At 40.5% G+C, this 13418-nt stretch overlaps 2 protein-coding genes across 3 annotated transcripts in view; one reads left to right on the forward strand and one right to left on the reverse strand.

The window, feature by feature from the left end:
* Positions 1-10481, reverse strand: part of AAGAB (alpha and gamma adaptin binding protein) — a 78181-nt gene extending 67700 nt beyond the window's left edge. For both annotated transcript variants that reach the window (XM_081229011.1, XM_081229010.1), the window contains exon 1: positions 10373-10481. In XM_081229011.1, coding sequence (XP_081085137.1) covers positions 10373-10445 — 73 coding nt within the window. In that variant the 5' untranslated portion in view covers positions 10446-10481. The remainder of the gene's footprint in view (positions 1-10372) is intronic.
* Positions 10482-10734: 253 nt separating this feature from the next.
* Positions 10735-13418, forward strand: part of LOC308614024 (IQ domain-containing protein H-like) — a gene marked incomplete at both ends in the record, with an annotated part of 77778 nt that continues 75094 nt past the window's right edge. The window contains one exon of the mRNA XM_081228243.1: positions 10735-10785. Within this exon, the coding sequence (XP_081084369.1) occupies positions 10735-10785 (51 nt within the window). The remainder of the gene's footprint in view (positions 10786-13418) is intronic.

Below are 13418 nucleotides of genomic sequence, written 5' to 3' on the forward strand. Positions count from 1 at the left end.
CGAGTCACAACTACTGGAGCCCACGCACCTAGAGCCGGTGCTCCACAACAAGAGGAGCCACTGCAATGAGAAGCCTGCGCACCCCAGCAAAGAGTAGTCCCTGCTCACCACAAACAGAGAAAGCCTGTGCGCAGCAACGAAGACTCAATGCAGCCAAAAATAAATAAATAAATAAATTTATAACAGAAAAAAAATCATAATGGTTCCATATTGTTGCAACCAGTGACCATTTCATAGCCACAATTTCATGAGAACGCCATACAAGGTGGGTGCTACTCTGTCCAAAATTCTATAACAGTTATTAACTACCAGATTATTCCCCAAGTACTAGGAGTAGATCATACTGCTGCAGTGTAAAGGGCCTTTGGAGCCTGTGTGCCATTTAAAGGTTAAAACTGCAAGGTTAGGGCTGGGACTTTACAGAGACAAATGTCAGGAAATTCTTATCTGTGATTCTCTGAGTAATCATCCTGCAGCCTCCTGGTGCATGTATATGCAATATCTGTCTCCGTGTATATGACAGATCCATCAGTGGAGCAGTATTAAGTGGCTGAGAAGAGGAACTGGATTGAGTTAGAGCAACATACCCCTGCTTTAACAGGAATACAGCAGTTCTGGTTTGCTTACAACACTTAATTACCTTTTCCTCACACACTCCTCTCTGGTCACTGTGTAAATTCACATTGCCACATGCTTTGGGGCTTTTTGTATCACAGTGGAAAAGTTTTAAAAGTTTAAACAGAGGTAATCCAACTCAGCCCTCCTCCTTTTCGTCAAGTTCACTTTCTCCCAATAGCTGTCTGGACTTGGTCACCACATCTTCATGTTAAAATAACTTAGGGGGGGGGTGTGGTGGGGGAGGGTACACGGTCTCTGCTTTGCCCTTAGAAGACCAACATGAGAGACCAACGTGCACAAAAGACATAAAGAAAGAAGCTGGCAGCCAGGGGAGACAGAATGTGGAGAAGTGCTTTACGAGGGCCAAGAAGAACCATCAGCCTCTAAACTTCATGGGCTGCATGCAAAGACCACTTTATCAATCCCAGTGGCATAGCTGATGGACAATTCCCACTCATATTTGGGGAAAAGGGGGGGACTTCTTTGGATTCCATTACTATCACTTATTTATTGGAATCATACGTCCAGATATCATCTAAAGCAGTGGTTCTTTATGGGGAGGTGATTTTGTCTCTCAGGTCACATGTCAACATCTAGAGACATTTTTGGTTGTCACAAGCGAGGAGATGCTACTGGCACCTAGTGGGCAGAGCCCAAGAATACAATGCACAGGACAGCCCCACACAACAGAGAATTACTCAGCCCAAAATGTCAACAGAAACCCGGATCTAAAGCAAATGAACTTGTGGAACTGACTTGACTATTCATGAAACAAAATAAAAGTTGTGGAATGCAAAGTTGGTTTTATTCTTTCTCATAGAACTGAAACTAGCCTTTTACAGCCAGGCACCATAACCTCCCACCACAGACATAAATGCCTTTCATTTGCATCTGATAAAAATCTATCTCAAATGTATTCTTTAATTATTTTAACGATAAAAAGTATCTGGCAATTAATCTTAGATGCTTTGAAAATAATTTATAAATGGTGATTTTCTGAAGAACACATAAGTCTAAACAGGGCACTTATGAGATGAAAATAATTTTCATATTCAACTGGTAATGTTTTATAAACAAATCAGCATCAATAAAACTTCACAAAAAATGTCAATGTCTGCTCAGGTTGACAATAGAATCTGCAGCAGATGCTAACTTATTCTGAAAGAAGGTAAACATGTCTAAGATGAATTTTCCAAAACAGAGTAAATTTAATGAAGAACATTTATTTTGTAGCTCCTGTATGTAAATACTGAAAATAAGCTTGGTCCAATGGCAAACGTTACAAAGCTAACAGACCCAACGTCCCAGTATCCAAAAGGTCCTTCCAGATGGGTTAAAATCATGCTTGGAGAACACACAGTCAAAGGATAATGGAAAAAGAAAACACTGATAAATTGGACTTCATCAAAATTTAAAACTTTTGCATTTCAAAAGATACCATCAAGAAAACCAAAAGATAAGCCACAGAATGGGAGAAAATATTTGTAAATTATGTACGTGATAAGGAACTTGTGTTTAGAATATATAAAATACTCTTACAACTCATTAATAAGAAGACAAAAAAACACTTTTTTTAATAGGAAAAAGCAAGACATGGAAACAACCCAAGTGCCCATCAACAGATGATTGGCTTAAGAAGATGTAATATATACACACAGTGGAATATTACTCAGCCGTAGAAAGGAATGAAATACTGACATTTGCAGCAACATGGATGGACCTAGAGAATACTATACTTAGTGAAGTAAGTCAAAGACAAATTTTACCTGATACCACTTATACAGGGAATCTAAAAAATAATACGAATGAATCTATGTACAAAACAGAAACAGACTCACAGACATAGAAAACAAACTTATGGTTACCAAAGGGGAGAGGGACAAATTAGGAGTATGGGATTAACAGATACAAACTGCTATACATAAAATAGATAAGCACCATGATAGCACAGGGAATTACATTCAATATCTTATAATAACCTATAATGGAAAATAATCTGAAATATATATATACACACACACATATATATATCTGAATCACTTTGCTGTACACCTGAAGCTAGCACAATATTGTAATTCAACTATACTTAAATTTCTTTTTAAATGAGCCAAAGATTTGAATAGACTTTTCACCAAAGATATATGAATGGACTATATACACATGAAAAGATTCTCAACATCACTAGTTACTAAGAAAATGCAAATAAAAACCACGAGACACTACCTCACCCCAACTATATAAGTGAAAATACAGACAATTAACAAGTGTTGTCAAAAATGTGGAGAAATTGAAACCCTCATACGTTGCTGATGGGAAAGGTAAAATGGTACAGCCACTCTGAAAAAGTCCCGCAGTTTCGTAAAACAGTATACAATAGTTTCTTAGCGTGCCCATAATAGCATTATTCATAATAGCCAAAAAGTGGAAACAACCAAATGTCTATCATCAGATGAATGGATAAACAAAATGTGGTCTCTCCATACAATGGAATACCAAGTACATGCTTACAGCAGGGGTGAATCTCAAAAACATCAAGCTAAGTAAAAGAAGCCAGACACAACAGACCACATTTCATATGATTTCTTTTATATAAAATGTCCAGAAAAGGCAACTCTATAGAGACAGAAAGTACATTAGTGGTTGCCCAGAGCTGGGGTGGGAATGAGGAATGACTGCTAACAGGTAGAAGGTCTCCTTCTAGAATGACAGAAATTTTCTACACTTAAAACAGGTGGATTTTATGGTATTTAAATTACACCCCAAAGCTGCCTTAAAAAAATCACTTTATTGACAAGGTAGGCGATTGAGGCACAGGTTTTAGATACTGAGAACAATGATGGCACATGTAAGATAGTCAGTAAGTATTTGTGCAATGAAAAGTTAACGTGCTTAAAATCAGATACCTAGGAAGAGGGTAGAACTCAGCACTCAATTCACAAATTTTTTTCCTCACAAAAGTCCTGAACAACCCCAGCAGAATTCGGACAGAATGGCAATTCTCTTATGTCAGCATAACAGTGCTCTTTATTACCAAATGATCACACATTTTCCTGCTCTGAGCATACTGATTTTGATCCAGGTACGATACTACTTTACCCCATCTCTGTGTTGAACCAGCCTTCAGGTCTGTGTGGAAAATTAAACACTAAAAAGGTTATTTGTTACTGAATCTAAAACATCACAAAGGCTCTTTAAGAGTTTCACAACTGTCCTCTCTGTCTTAACGTACCTCAGTCTTGCTTCCTGGATAAGTAATTCTCAGAGAGGTATTTGTGGTATCTGTGTGCACTGGCTCCAACACAAATACAACATCATGTCCAGATCCTCATTCTTGCCAGACATATTTAAAACAGTTTTCATACTTTAACCTTTTTTTAAAAATGGTTTTATATCAGATTTCATTATTTATTGAGTGTCAATATTTGCTGAGGAATTATACAGAGCAAAAGGCAGCAAGTTGTTGAAACCAAATGACCACTGCATATTTTCTGGATTTTTTTTATCTTTTGCTACAGAAAAATAAGCAGTTAGGTGGCCCAGAAATAAAGGCTTGAGTCTAGATACACTCAGAATCCTCCAGGATGATACAATACTCTCAGTATCACAAACGGTTTTGTGCAACGTGGGCTGACGTGTAATACTTCCCCACTGCTCTCTACCCCGTTACTGGAATGCCATTTACTGGGAAGACAAACACCTTATAATCATTTAACTCTTCAACAACAGCTAAAAGATTGTCTAACACTTCACACAAATTCTCTACTCGACCAATAAAAAAAAAACAACACACAAATTGGGCACCAATAGAGGCATTTTCATTTTTTATTAGCTTATGGTAGTTCATCTACTAAGGCTCCAACTACCATGAAAGAAAAGGTATAAACTTATTTTGAACCATAAAAGTTTTCACTGTAGTAGTGAAATCTTCTACTATAATTTCTCCTATCCCTAAATTCACCTTGAATACATACAGCTCTGGCCACCAGGAAGTTCATCATATTTCACATATATAAAAGAACTAGAATTGAATCTCCAACTTTTATGAGCTGAACAACCTGAGAAAATCACAACCTCTTTGACCTTTAATTATACATACATACACAAACATACACACACAGACAGGAAGATAACATGGTTGTGTTTTATAAATCACTTTGGGTCTGGAGAGAATGTGACTTGTATTTAGTCTTAAGGTTGATCACTTAACATCCCTTTTTAAATAAAGATAACAATCTTGAGCCTTCTTTTAATGTTATTTGAAAATTTTAAAATATATTAAGTATCATAGTTAAAAACAAATCAAAGTTCCCCCACCCCCATTACCATTTGAAATCACTGCTTTTGTCTGACCACTTAATAAATCATTCCGTGATGACAACTCTAGGCCCTTGTGGTACATCTTGCTGGCCCAATCTTTCTTCCTGTGAAGAAAATAAAGACTTGGAAATATACAATCCAATCAAAGGCAGAGTCCTCCTACCACAACAAAATAAGCAACTTTGCTTAAGCAAAAATTATTACTTATTCCCAGAGTAAAAGGCTCTACTCAGAATACCTCAAGCAGCTACAGAAAAACGCAAATTAGAAGACCCAAGTTCTTATCCCTATTCTGTTGCTAGATAACATTGTCTAAGCTGTACAATAGCCCCTATTGTGAAATAAGAATGTTCTCTTTAGTAAATTACTTTAAGATCCCTTTGTAAATACAGGAGTCTGACAGACCTAGAAACAAACTCCCAGTCTTAACAGAAGAATGAAAGTTTCCCAAAGCAGCAATGTCATACCTGATGGCCAGCTTTGCCTGCATAATTCCCCAAAGCCTAGTTTACCCATCATATAATTGAGCTACCTGGTTCCACAGTTTTAGAAACCTGAGGACCAGTGGATTGTTTCTATGGGTAAATGCATCTGAATTCCAAACACAAAATGTCAAACTCTCTACTACAAGTGGAGTGTCTACTGCAACTTTAAAATCAGGCTTGGGGCTTCCCTGGTGGCGCAGTGGTTGAGAGTCCGCCTGCCGATGCAGGGGACACGGGTTCGTGCCTCAGTTCGGGAAGATCCCACATGCCGCGGAGCGGCTGGGCCCGTGAGCCATGGCTGCTGAGCCTGCACGTACGGAACCTGTGCTCCGCAACGGGAGAGGCCACAACAGTGAGAGGCCCGCATACCGCCAAAAAAAAAAACCAAACAAAAAAAGTAATAAAATCAGGCTTGATTCTTCAGTTTCCAAAAGATAAACATATATAATCTAACATAAAAATAACCAATACCGGGCTTCCCTGGTGGCGCAGTGGTTGAGAGTCCGCCTGCCGATGCAGGGGACACGGGTTCGTGCCCCGGTCTGGGAAGATCCCACATGCCGCAGAGCGGCTGGGCCCGTGAGCCATGGCTGCTGAGCCTGCGCATCCGGAGCCTGTGCTCTGCAAGGGGAGAGGCCACAACAGTGAGAGGCCCGCCTACCGCAAAAAAAAAAAAAAAACCGATACCGTAGAATTTTACATCTAGAAGGGATGTTAGAGATGATCTGGAACAACCTTTTAATTTTAATGTTAATTCTACATAGCAGGAGAGACTAATATATAGTGTTTCTACTTTGGGTTCCCTCAATTGAGAAAATAAAAATCCAGACACTGTTAAAGACCATCAGGTATGCACATGCCCTTTTTAAAATACAGGTCCTTTGGGCAAGGATTTTTTTTTTCTTCACGTAGAATTAAGACTTCAGGGCTTCCCTGGTGGCGCAGTGGTTGAGAGTCCGCCTACTGATGCAGGGGACGTGGGTTCGTGCCCCGGTCCAGGAAGATCCCACATGCCGCGGAGCGGCTGGGCCCCTGAGCCATGGCCGCTAAGCCTGCGCGTCCGGAGCCTGTGCTCCGCAATGGGAGAGGCCACAACAGTGAGAGGCTCATGTACCACAAAAGAAAAAAAAAAAAAAAGAATTAAGACTTCAACCATTCTAAATGGAAATGCAAGCATATTTTAAAACCTTCTTTTGAGTTAATCTTCTCTCTCAGTTCTTCCACCAATGCCACCACCTTAAATACTTCTGATTGCTAAGGAATTCCAACACATTTCAATGAGACAGCCCATGCACACAAATCCCAAATGAGAACATATACTCCAGCACTTGGTACTTGAGCACTCCAGGCAACTCACCTAGTGCTTCCAAGCCCCGGTTTCTTCATTTATAAAATGGAGACACCCTGGGCTTCCCTGGTGGCACAGTGGTTGAGAGTCCGCCTACCGATGCAGGGGACATGGGTTCATGCCCCGGTCCGGGAAGATCCCACATGCCGCGGAGCAGCTGGGCCCCTAAGCCATGGCCGCTGAGCCTGCGCGTATGGAGCCTGTGCTCCACAACGGGAGAGGCCACAACAGTGAGAGGCCCGTGTATCGCACAAAAAAAAAAAAAAAGGAGAAACCCTGACTCCATGAATTCACAAGGATACAAGAACCAAACTAAATTATGTGAAAACATGTTTGGGAAGAATATTGATATACATATAAATGCTTATTATAAGATCTCCAAATTCCCACATTTCACTAGAAGAAAAAAATTTGCTCCAAATGTTCAGGTGTAGAACCTAAATGGCTTACAGTTGCTAAGTTAGCATTACATACATTAAAACCAAATGGGATTTTTCTATCTAAAGTTCCTTCTAGGAAAATAGAGTAAGATGTTAAATCTTAGGTATCAACATTTTAATATTTCCACAGGTGGAGCACATACTTTCACCACATCCCTCCTGAAGGCAGGAATAGTCTCTTAGTAGTCCTTTCAGCTGCAGTAACTGGCACAGAGACTAGCTCTGTTCTTAATATCAGAATACACTTTTCCAGAATAAAAGTAAAATGTTCATATAAACATATGTGGGGTGGAAAGAGGTCTGGCCTGGGGGTGCCGACACTTGCTCCCACACCACACACAGCCTTGCATAAGCATTCTGAGCCTTCATTTCCCTTTAAAAGTCTACACTGGTAATGCCCCTTTTATCTGATGTCAGACATCCACCCAGAATACTGCACATAAAGCCTTTGAGCGACAAAATGAAAAAAGCTTCTCACAAAGTCCACACCTTATCCATAGTAGAGGCCTACTGATTTTTATTTCATGTATACTTATAATAATAAACTTGGTTACTTGGTTATGAAATATTTCCCATTGTTGTTAAAAGCAGTACTTTAAAAATTTTTTTGGCTGCACCACACAGCATATGGGATCTTAGTTCCCCAACCAGGGATCGAACCCGTGCCCCCTGCATTGGAAGCGTGGAGTCTTAACCACTGGACCACCAGGGAAGTCCCCAAAAGCAGTGAAATAGATCAGATGTTGAAGGAAAGAAACTGGAGAAACCCTAAATGTTCTTCTTCCTGATGCACGGGAAGAAACCAAACCTTCCCAAAAAAGGTAAATTAGATTCAATCCAAAATCATATATTGCTTAATGTCACTGAACACTTAAAAGTCATTCATTATGGTAGTCTCCACCTTTTATGCCAAAATTAGACTCAATTTGTGATTAATTTAATTCAATCTTTAATTATGATAAAACAGAATCAATGCTCAGCAAATACTGTACTACATTCTAATACTATCTGTGGTTACCCAAATCATTAACCTGGGAAGAAATGGTAAAAGCCCTCTTTTATAGTTCACTTTTCCTTACTCAAGTAATCTCTTCACTAACTGCTTCTATTTTATTTTTCACTACATAACATTAATGGAATCACAAAGGAAAGGTCAGCTAATTTTAAGCAACACAAAAGTTATCCAAGAAGCATTTTACATATAGAAATAAAGTGGATTATTTTATTTTACAGAATTAATTTTATTCCCAATGATGCTAATATATTTTAAAGAAGTACAGTGTTACTATTCCCCAACTATAGGTAATCAGCTCCTTCAAGGAAGTGACCGTGTCTGCCAATTCTGATCCTTAAAGCACGTGATAACCAAAAGAAAACTTAACAAATATTTCTGAGATTGGCTTTGAAAGGACTTCTACATATCAGTAATGGAAATCCAAAGACATATAATTCCTTTGGAAAGTTAAATATATCAGAAGCTTAAGAATTCTGAGCAAATTCTGATAATGTTCTCTAGATGTAATATATGATGGAAACTAATTTACAGTGTAATGGTAGATGAAAAATATCAGGATAAAAATAATTTATGAAATATATGTAAAATATAAAAGTATATTTTATATAAATATATGTATACAAATCATACACCTTAAATGTGTTATAAATATATAATTTTATACATTTCTATATTTAATATTTCGGATACAATATTTTGAATTTTTATATATAAAATGTTAAAAATATTACATGTTATATATAAAATATAAAAATTATATATGAAATGTAATTATCAATTTTTTAAAACCTGTGCATTGGGAACAAAACTGGAAGGAAATGCACAGAAATGTTAACACAGTATTTGTGTTTGGGTGATGAGACCTTGGCTGACATTTTCTTTTCTACGTGTGCTAAATTTTACTTAATGGACTATGCACTACTTTTAGAATAAAACAATTTTCAAAAAGAAAAGAAAGGAAAAAATGGGAAGGAGCACTGATGAGAGATACGGAAGTGGCGTAATTAGAGCAGTTAGTTACCATTTAGGGTTATAATTAAGGAACTTTTTATGTGATCACAAATGATAACTAAGTTACAGAACATTTGTGCTGGAGTGACATCCTGCCTAATTCTGTCATTTGACAGGTACTACAGGAAGTTACAGTTTATATGATGCTTTACACTTTACAAAATGCTTTCAAAATGTCACATCACCGGTCCTTCAAAGAATCCTGTGAGATAGATTCATATGCCCCATTTTCAGGATCAGGAAACTGAGGGCTAGAGAGAGAATGTGCTTTAATAATAATATCTACCATTTACCGAATGATTACTCTGGGTTAAGCACAAAATCCTGTGAAAATTATCACCACTTTACAAAGAAAACTGAAGGGCATAGGTTACAGCTGAGAGTCACTGTTCTTACTCGAAGCCACGCATTTAAAACAGGAGTCTTGAGTTATAATCAACTTCGGGGAGTTAGTTAGTGGAAGAGTTGAGCCTATCTATGCCTCCAGCCCTATGGTTTCTCTACTACACTGGTCTCCCCTCCTCGCCTACGGTTCTTTCAAGAGTGACTTAGTTTGACAACCAGTATGAAGGTCCAGAGGCAAAAGGACTAGGCCCAGTAATAACCAAAAACTAATGCTGGCGGAGGGCCTAGCCTCAGGAGGAAGGCAAGGCACTGAATAACTGCAGAGTGCAGGGGACAAGTCGAACAAGTCTTAAAATACACATCAAGGGGTAGCCAGAGGAAACACTCTCTACCTCAGGAGCAGGGATGGCAACATAAATCACGATTCCTGCACCTGACACTCGCGTTCCTCGGTACCATTCCCAGAGCGTCTTTCCGGTTCACCTCAAAGGTTGCCCGCAACAACCCCTGGGCTGGGGTCCTACTTTACAGACAAAGCTGGAAGAAACGACATGCTGGGCCGGGCAGGCAGAAAAACAACGAGTGCAGGAGCTAATGGTGGACACCTGGCGGACTGGGCACCTCGACCACGTCTGAAGGGCACCAGAGGAGTCTCGGGCCACCACCAAGGGGAGCAAGAGGCCAGGGCCCGCGGCGGCGACAGAGGCCCCGAGGGAAGCCGCGGTGCTGGGACTGTCGCCAGCCGAGGCTCGGCGCGGGGCTTGGAAATCGGCCCAGGTGCCTCACTACTCACGCTGGACTAGCCGGTCTGCGGAAAAGGTGGATGAGCAGCTGGTGACTAGCGCACAGGGGACGCCCGCAGCCATCTCTGCGCCGGCGAACAGTTTCTATCCAGGAGCCCCTTCCGCCTTGGGCGATACCACGGCCGCCGGCGCGCGGGGGAGACGTGCAAATGAAGGCGCATTCTCAGAAGGCACGGCCGGCCCTGCCTCCTCCCGCAGCCCCTCTTCCGCTCCCGGTGTGGACCAGGCCGGGCTGCGCGTGGCGTTGCCATGGGGACGAGCTCCCTCCGCAGCAGGTTCCGGCGCCTGGAGACCTCGCCTCCGCAGGGAGGTAGCTCCGCCCGGCTGTAGGCAGCTCCACCCGGGTGTAGGCATGGCCCAGGAGATGGAAAACGATGACCCCATCGGATCCATATTAATCCAGGTGGGAAATGGGCCTCACCGTCCCTTCCCAGCTAAGACCCTTTGAGCGAGGCCCAGCAGCGCCCATCCACTCACGCCCACCCTCTTGGAGCGCCACTCCCACACTGCCTCCAACACACGAGGGGCAGCACCTATTAGAGAACTCCCAGATATGACAACCCAGACCTCTCCCGCCAAGCTCACACAGCTCCGGAGCCTGAGCCTGCAGGTTGCGCTTCCGAAGCACAACCATTTTGCCTCTGGTAAAACACAACACCGGGATCTTTACTTTGGAAAAATGCATCTTACAGTGAGGCACCATTTTTAAGTGTTATGTTCTGAAATTTTTGATCCCATGATGTAGGGAAGTGGAGGAGATACGAATCAGACACATTGGAGAGGTGATAAATCTGGGGAGAAGTTGAAATATGTGAACTGCTTTTCTTAAGCACCCCAGTTTTTTGGATCTAGAAGTCCCTTGCAAATAAATGAGTTCTGGGGATGAAATGTACACCATGGGAATTATAGTTAATAATGCTCTACTGTGTATTTGAAAGTTGCTAAGAGTAAACCTTAAAAGTTCTCATCACAAGAAAAATTTTAACTATTGACATGTGTGATGATGGATATTGACTAGACTTACTGTGGTGATCATTTAGCAATATGTACAAATATCAAATCATTATGTTGTATACATGAAACTAATGTTATATGTCAATTATATCTCAATAAAAAATAATAAATAGAAATACCTTGCTTGGGAACATACAGATAGGGAAACATATTAAAGATGAAAGATTGCTAATCAAGTTAAAGTTTTTGAATGTGGATATGTGACAAATTAAAAAACACAGGGAAGTAACTTTTTCTAATCTGTGGGGGAAATATCAAGAAAGTATTAACTTCTCCCATATAACTCAGTTTATGACAGTTACACTCAGATTTTTCCAGAATGTTAAAAGTACTTTGTTTTTTCACATTTACATATGATAGTTTTAAAACATTTCCACATATATCATCACTTTTAACTCTCACATTTACCTCTACTTGACTAAGGCTTGAAGTAATTTGCCTAAGGTCACTCTATCAGGAATGTACTCAGATCTAAAAGGTCTAATTTTTCTTCCTGCCATTATTTGGTCTCTTACCTCCCATCTGGGAGACTTCTTTAAATTCACCTTTTCCAAAATACAAACCCCTAAACTCACCAATTTCATAGACTTCCCCAATATGAATCATACCCAAATCTTCCAACCTCACCTTTTATTATCCTTGCTTTCACCACCACCCTAGAATGAGTTTAGCCAAACTACCAAGTCTGAGGGAACAGTCTCCACAAGACTGTCCTCACTTAGACACAAGGCACAAGTTCATGGGTCCCTAGAAGCATCCTCACTTCAGACCAGCTATTTACACATCTGGAAGCCCTAGCCACCTCACAGTGGCTAATTTGCTAGAGCAACTCACAAAACTCAGGAAAGCCCTATGCTTACAATTATAGTGTTTTTATAGCAAAAGGATACAAATTAAAATCAGCTGTGGGAAGAGATGCTTAGGGCAGAGTCCAGGAGGGGTCCAAATGGAACTTCCAACCATTTTCTCCCCATGGAGTCATGGAGGGCATTACCTCCTTCCAGCCATGATATGTGACAATATATACAGATTATTGCCAACTAGGAAAGCTTTCCCAAGACTTTAGTGTCCAGAGTTTTTATTGGAGCTCAGTCAAACTGCCCATTTGGCTGACTTTTAGTCTTCAGCCCTTCCCAGAGAGTAGACTAATGATTTCAGTCTAATTCCTCTAAAGATTGGAACTGATACAGCATAGCTCAAAGCCCCCATCATAAAGACATTCCTGTCAAGCAGGACACTTCAGGGGCCTAGAGATCACCTCCCAGTATCCAAGGGCAAAGGCCAGACCTCTCTTTGGGAAGAGCTAAAAGAGTCATATCCATGTTGATCAACCCCCCCCCAACTTGCTTAAAAGGGTTACTTCCTATACACTAAGTGGAGGGCTATGTAGAGAAAGAGAGGCTACAGTTAAACTAATTACTGAGGCTGATCTCTAGATACAATGTAAAATTCTTCCTGGTACAATGTAGAATATGTATAATAAGGAAATGTGGAAGACCTTCCTTACTTTTTCACTGCATTCTGAGTATTTGTGAGCATATGGCAGCACTCTCAGACATGCCAACATGGGTTCCATTTCTACCTGGGGCTGTGATTTATTTCCTCCCAACAGGCTAACAAAGAGCAGTACATCCAGTGAAAAGGATACTTGGTTGGGAGTCAGAATACTGAGGTCTGACCCTGGCAATGACATTGCCAGGTGGGTAACTTTGGGCTAGTCCCTTCATCTCTCTGGGCCTCAGTTTTCTCTTCTGTAGGACACATAGCTTAGATTAGAACTACCGCTGATTCTAAATTGACCCAATTTCCCCAAAACTACTTTACTATGAAGTGGACTTCCTTACTGTTAGCAGAGGTGCTTCATTCAAATCTCCACTTGCTTCACCCTAATACAGTATATTAGGTCTATGTCTCAGTGAGATACATTAAGCAATTCTTTAAACCAATGATTCTCAAAGTGTAGTCCTAGGACCAGCATCATTAGAAACAGCTGGGAACTTGTGAGAAATGCAAATTCTCAGA

This window comes from Mesoplodon bidens (assembly GCF_964165515.1).
Source record: "Mesoplodon bidens genome assembly, chromosome: 3".
Taxonomy (NCBI): domain Eukaryota; kingdom Metazoa; phylum Chordata; class Mammalia; order Artiodactyla; family Ziphiidae; genus Mesoplodon; species Mesoplodon bidens.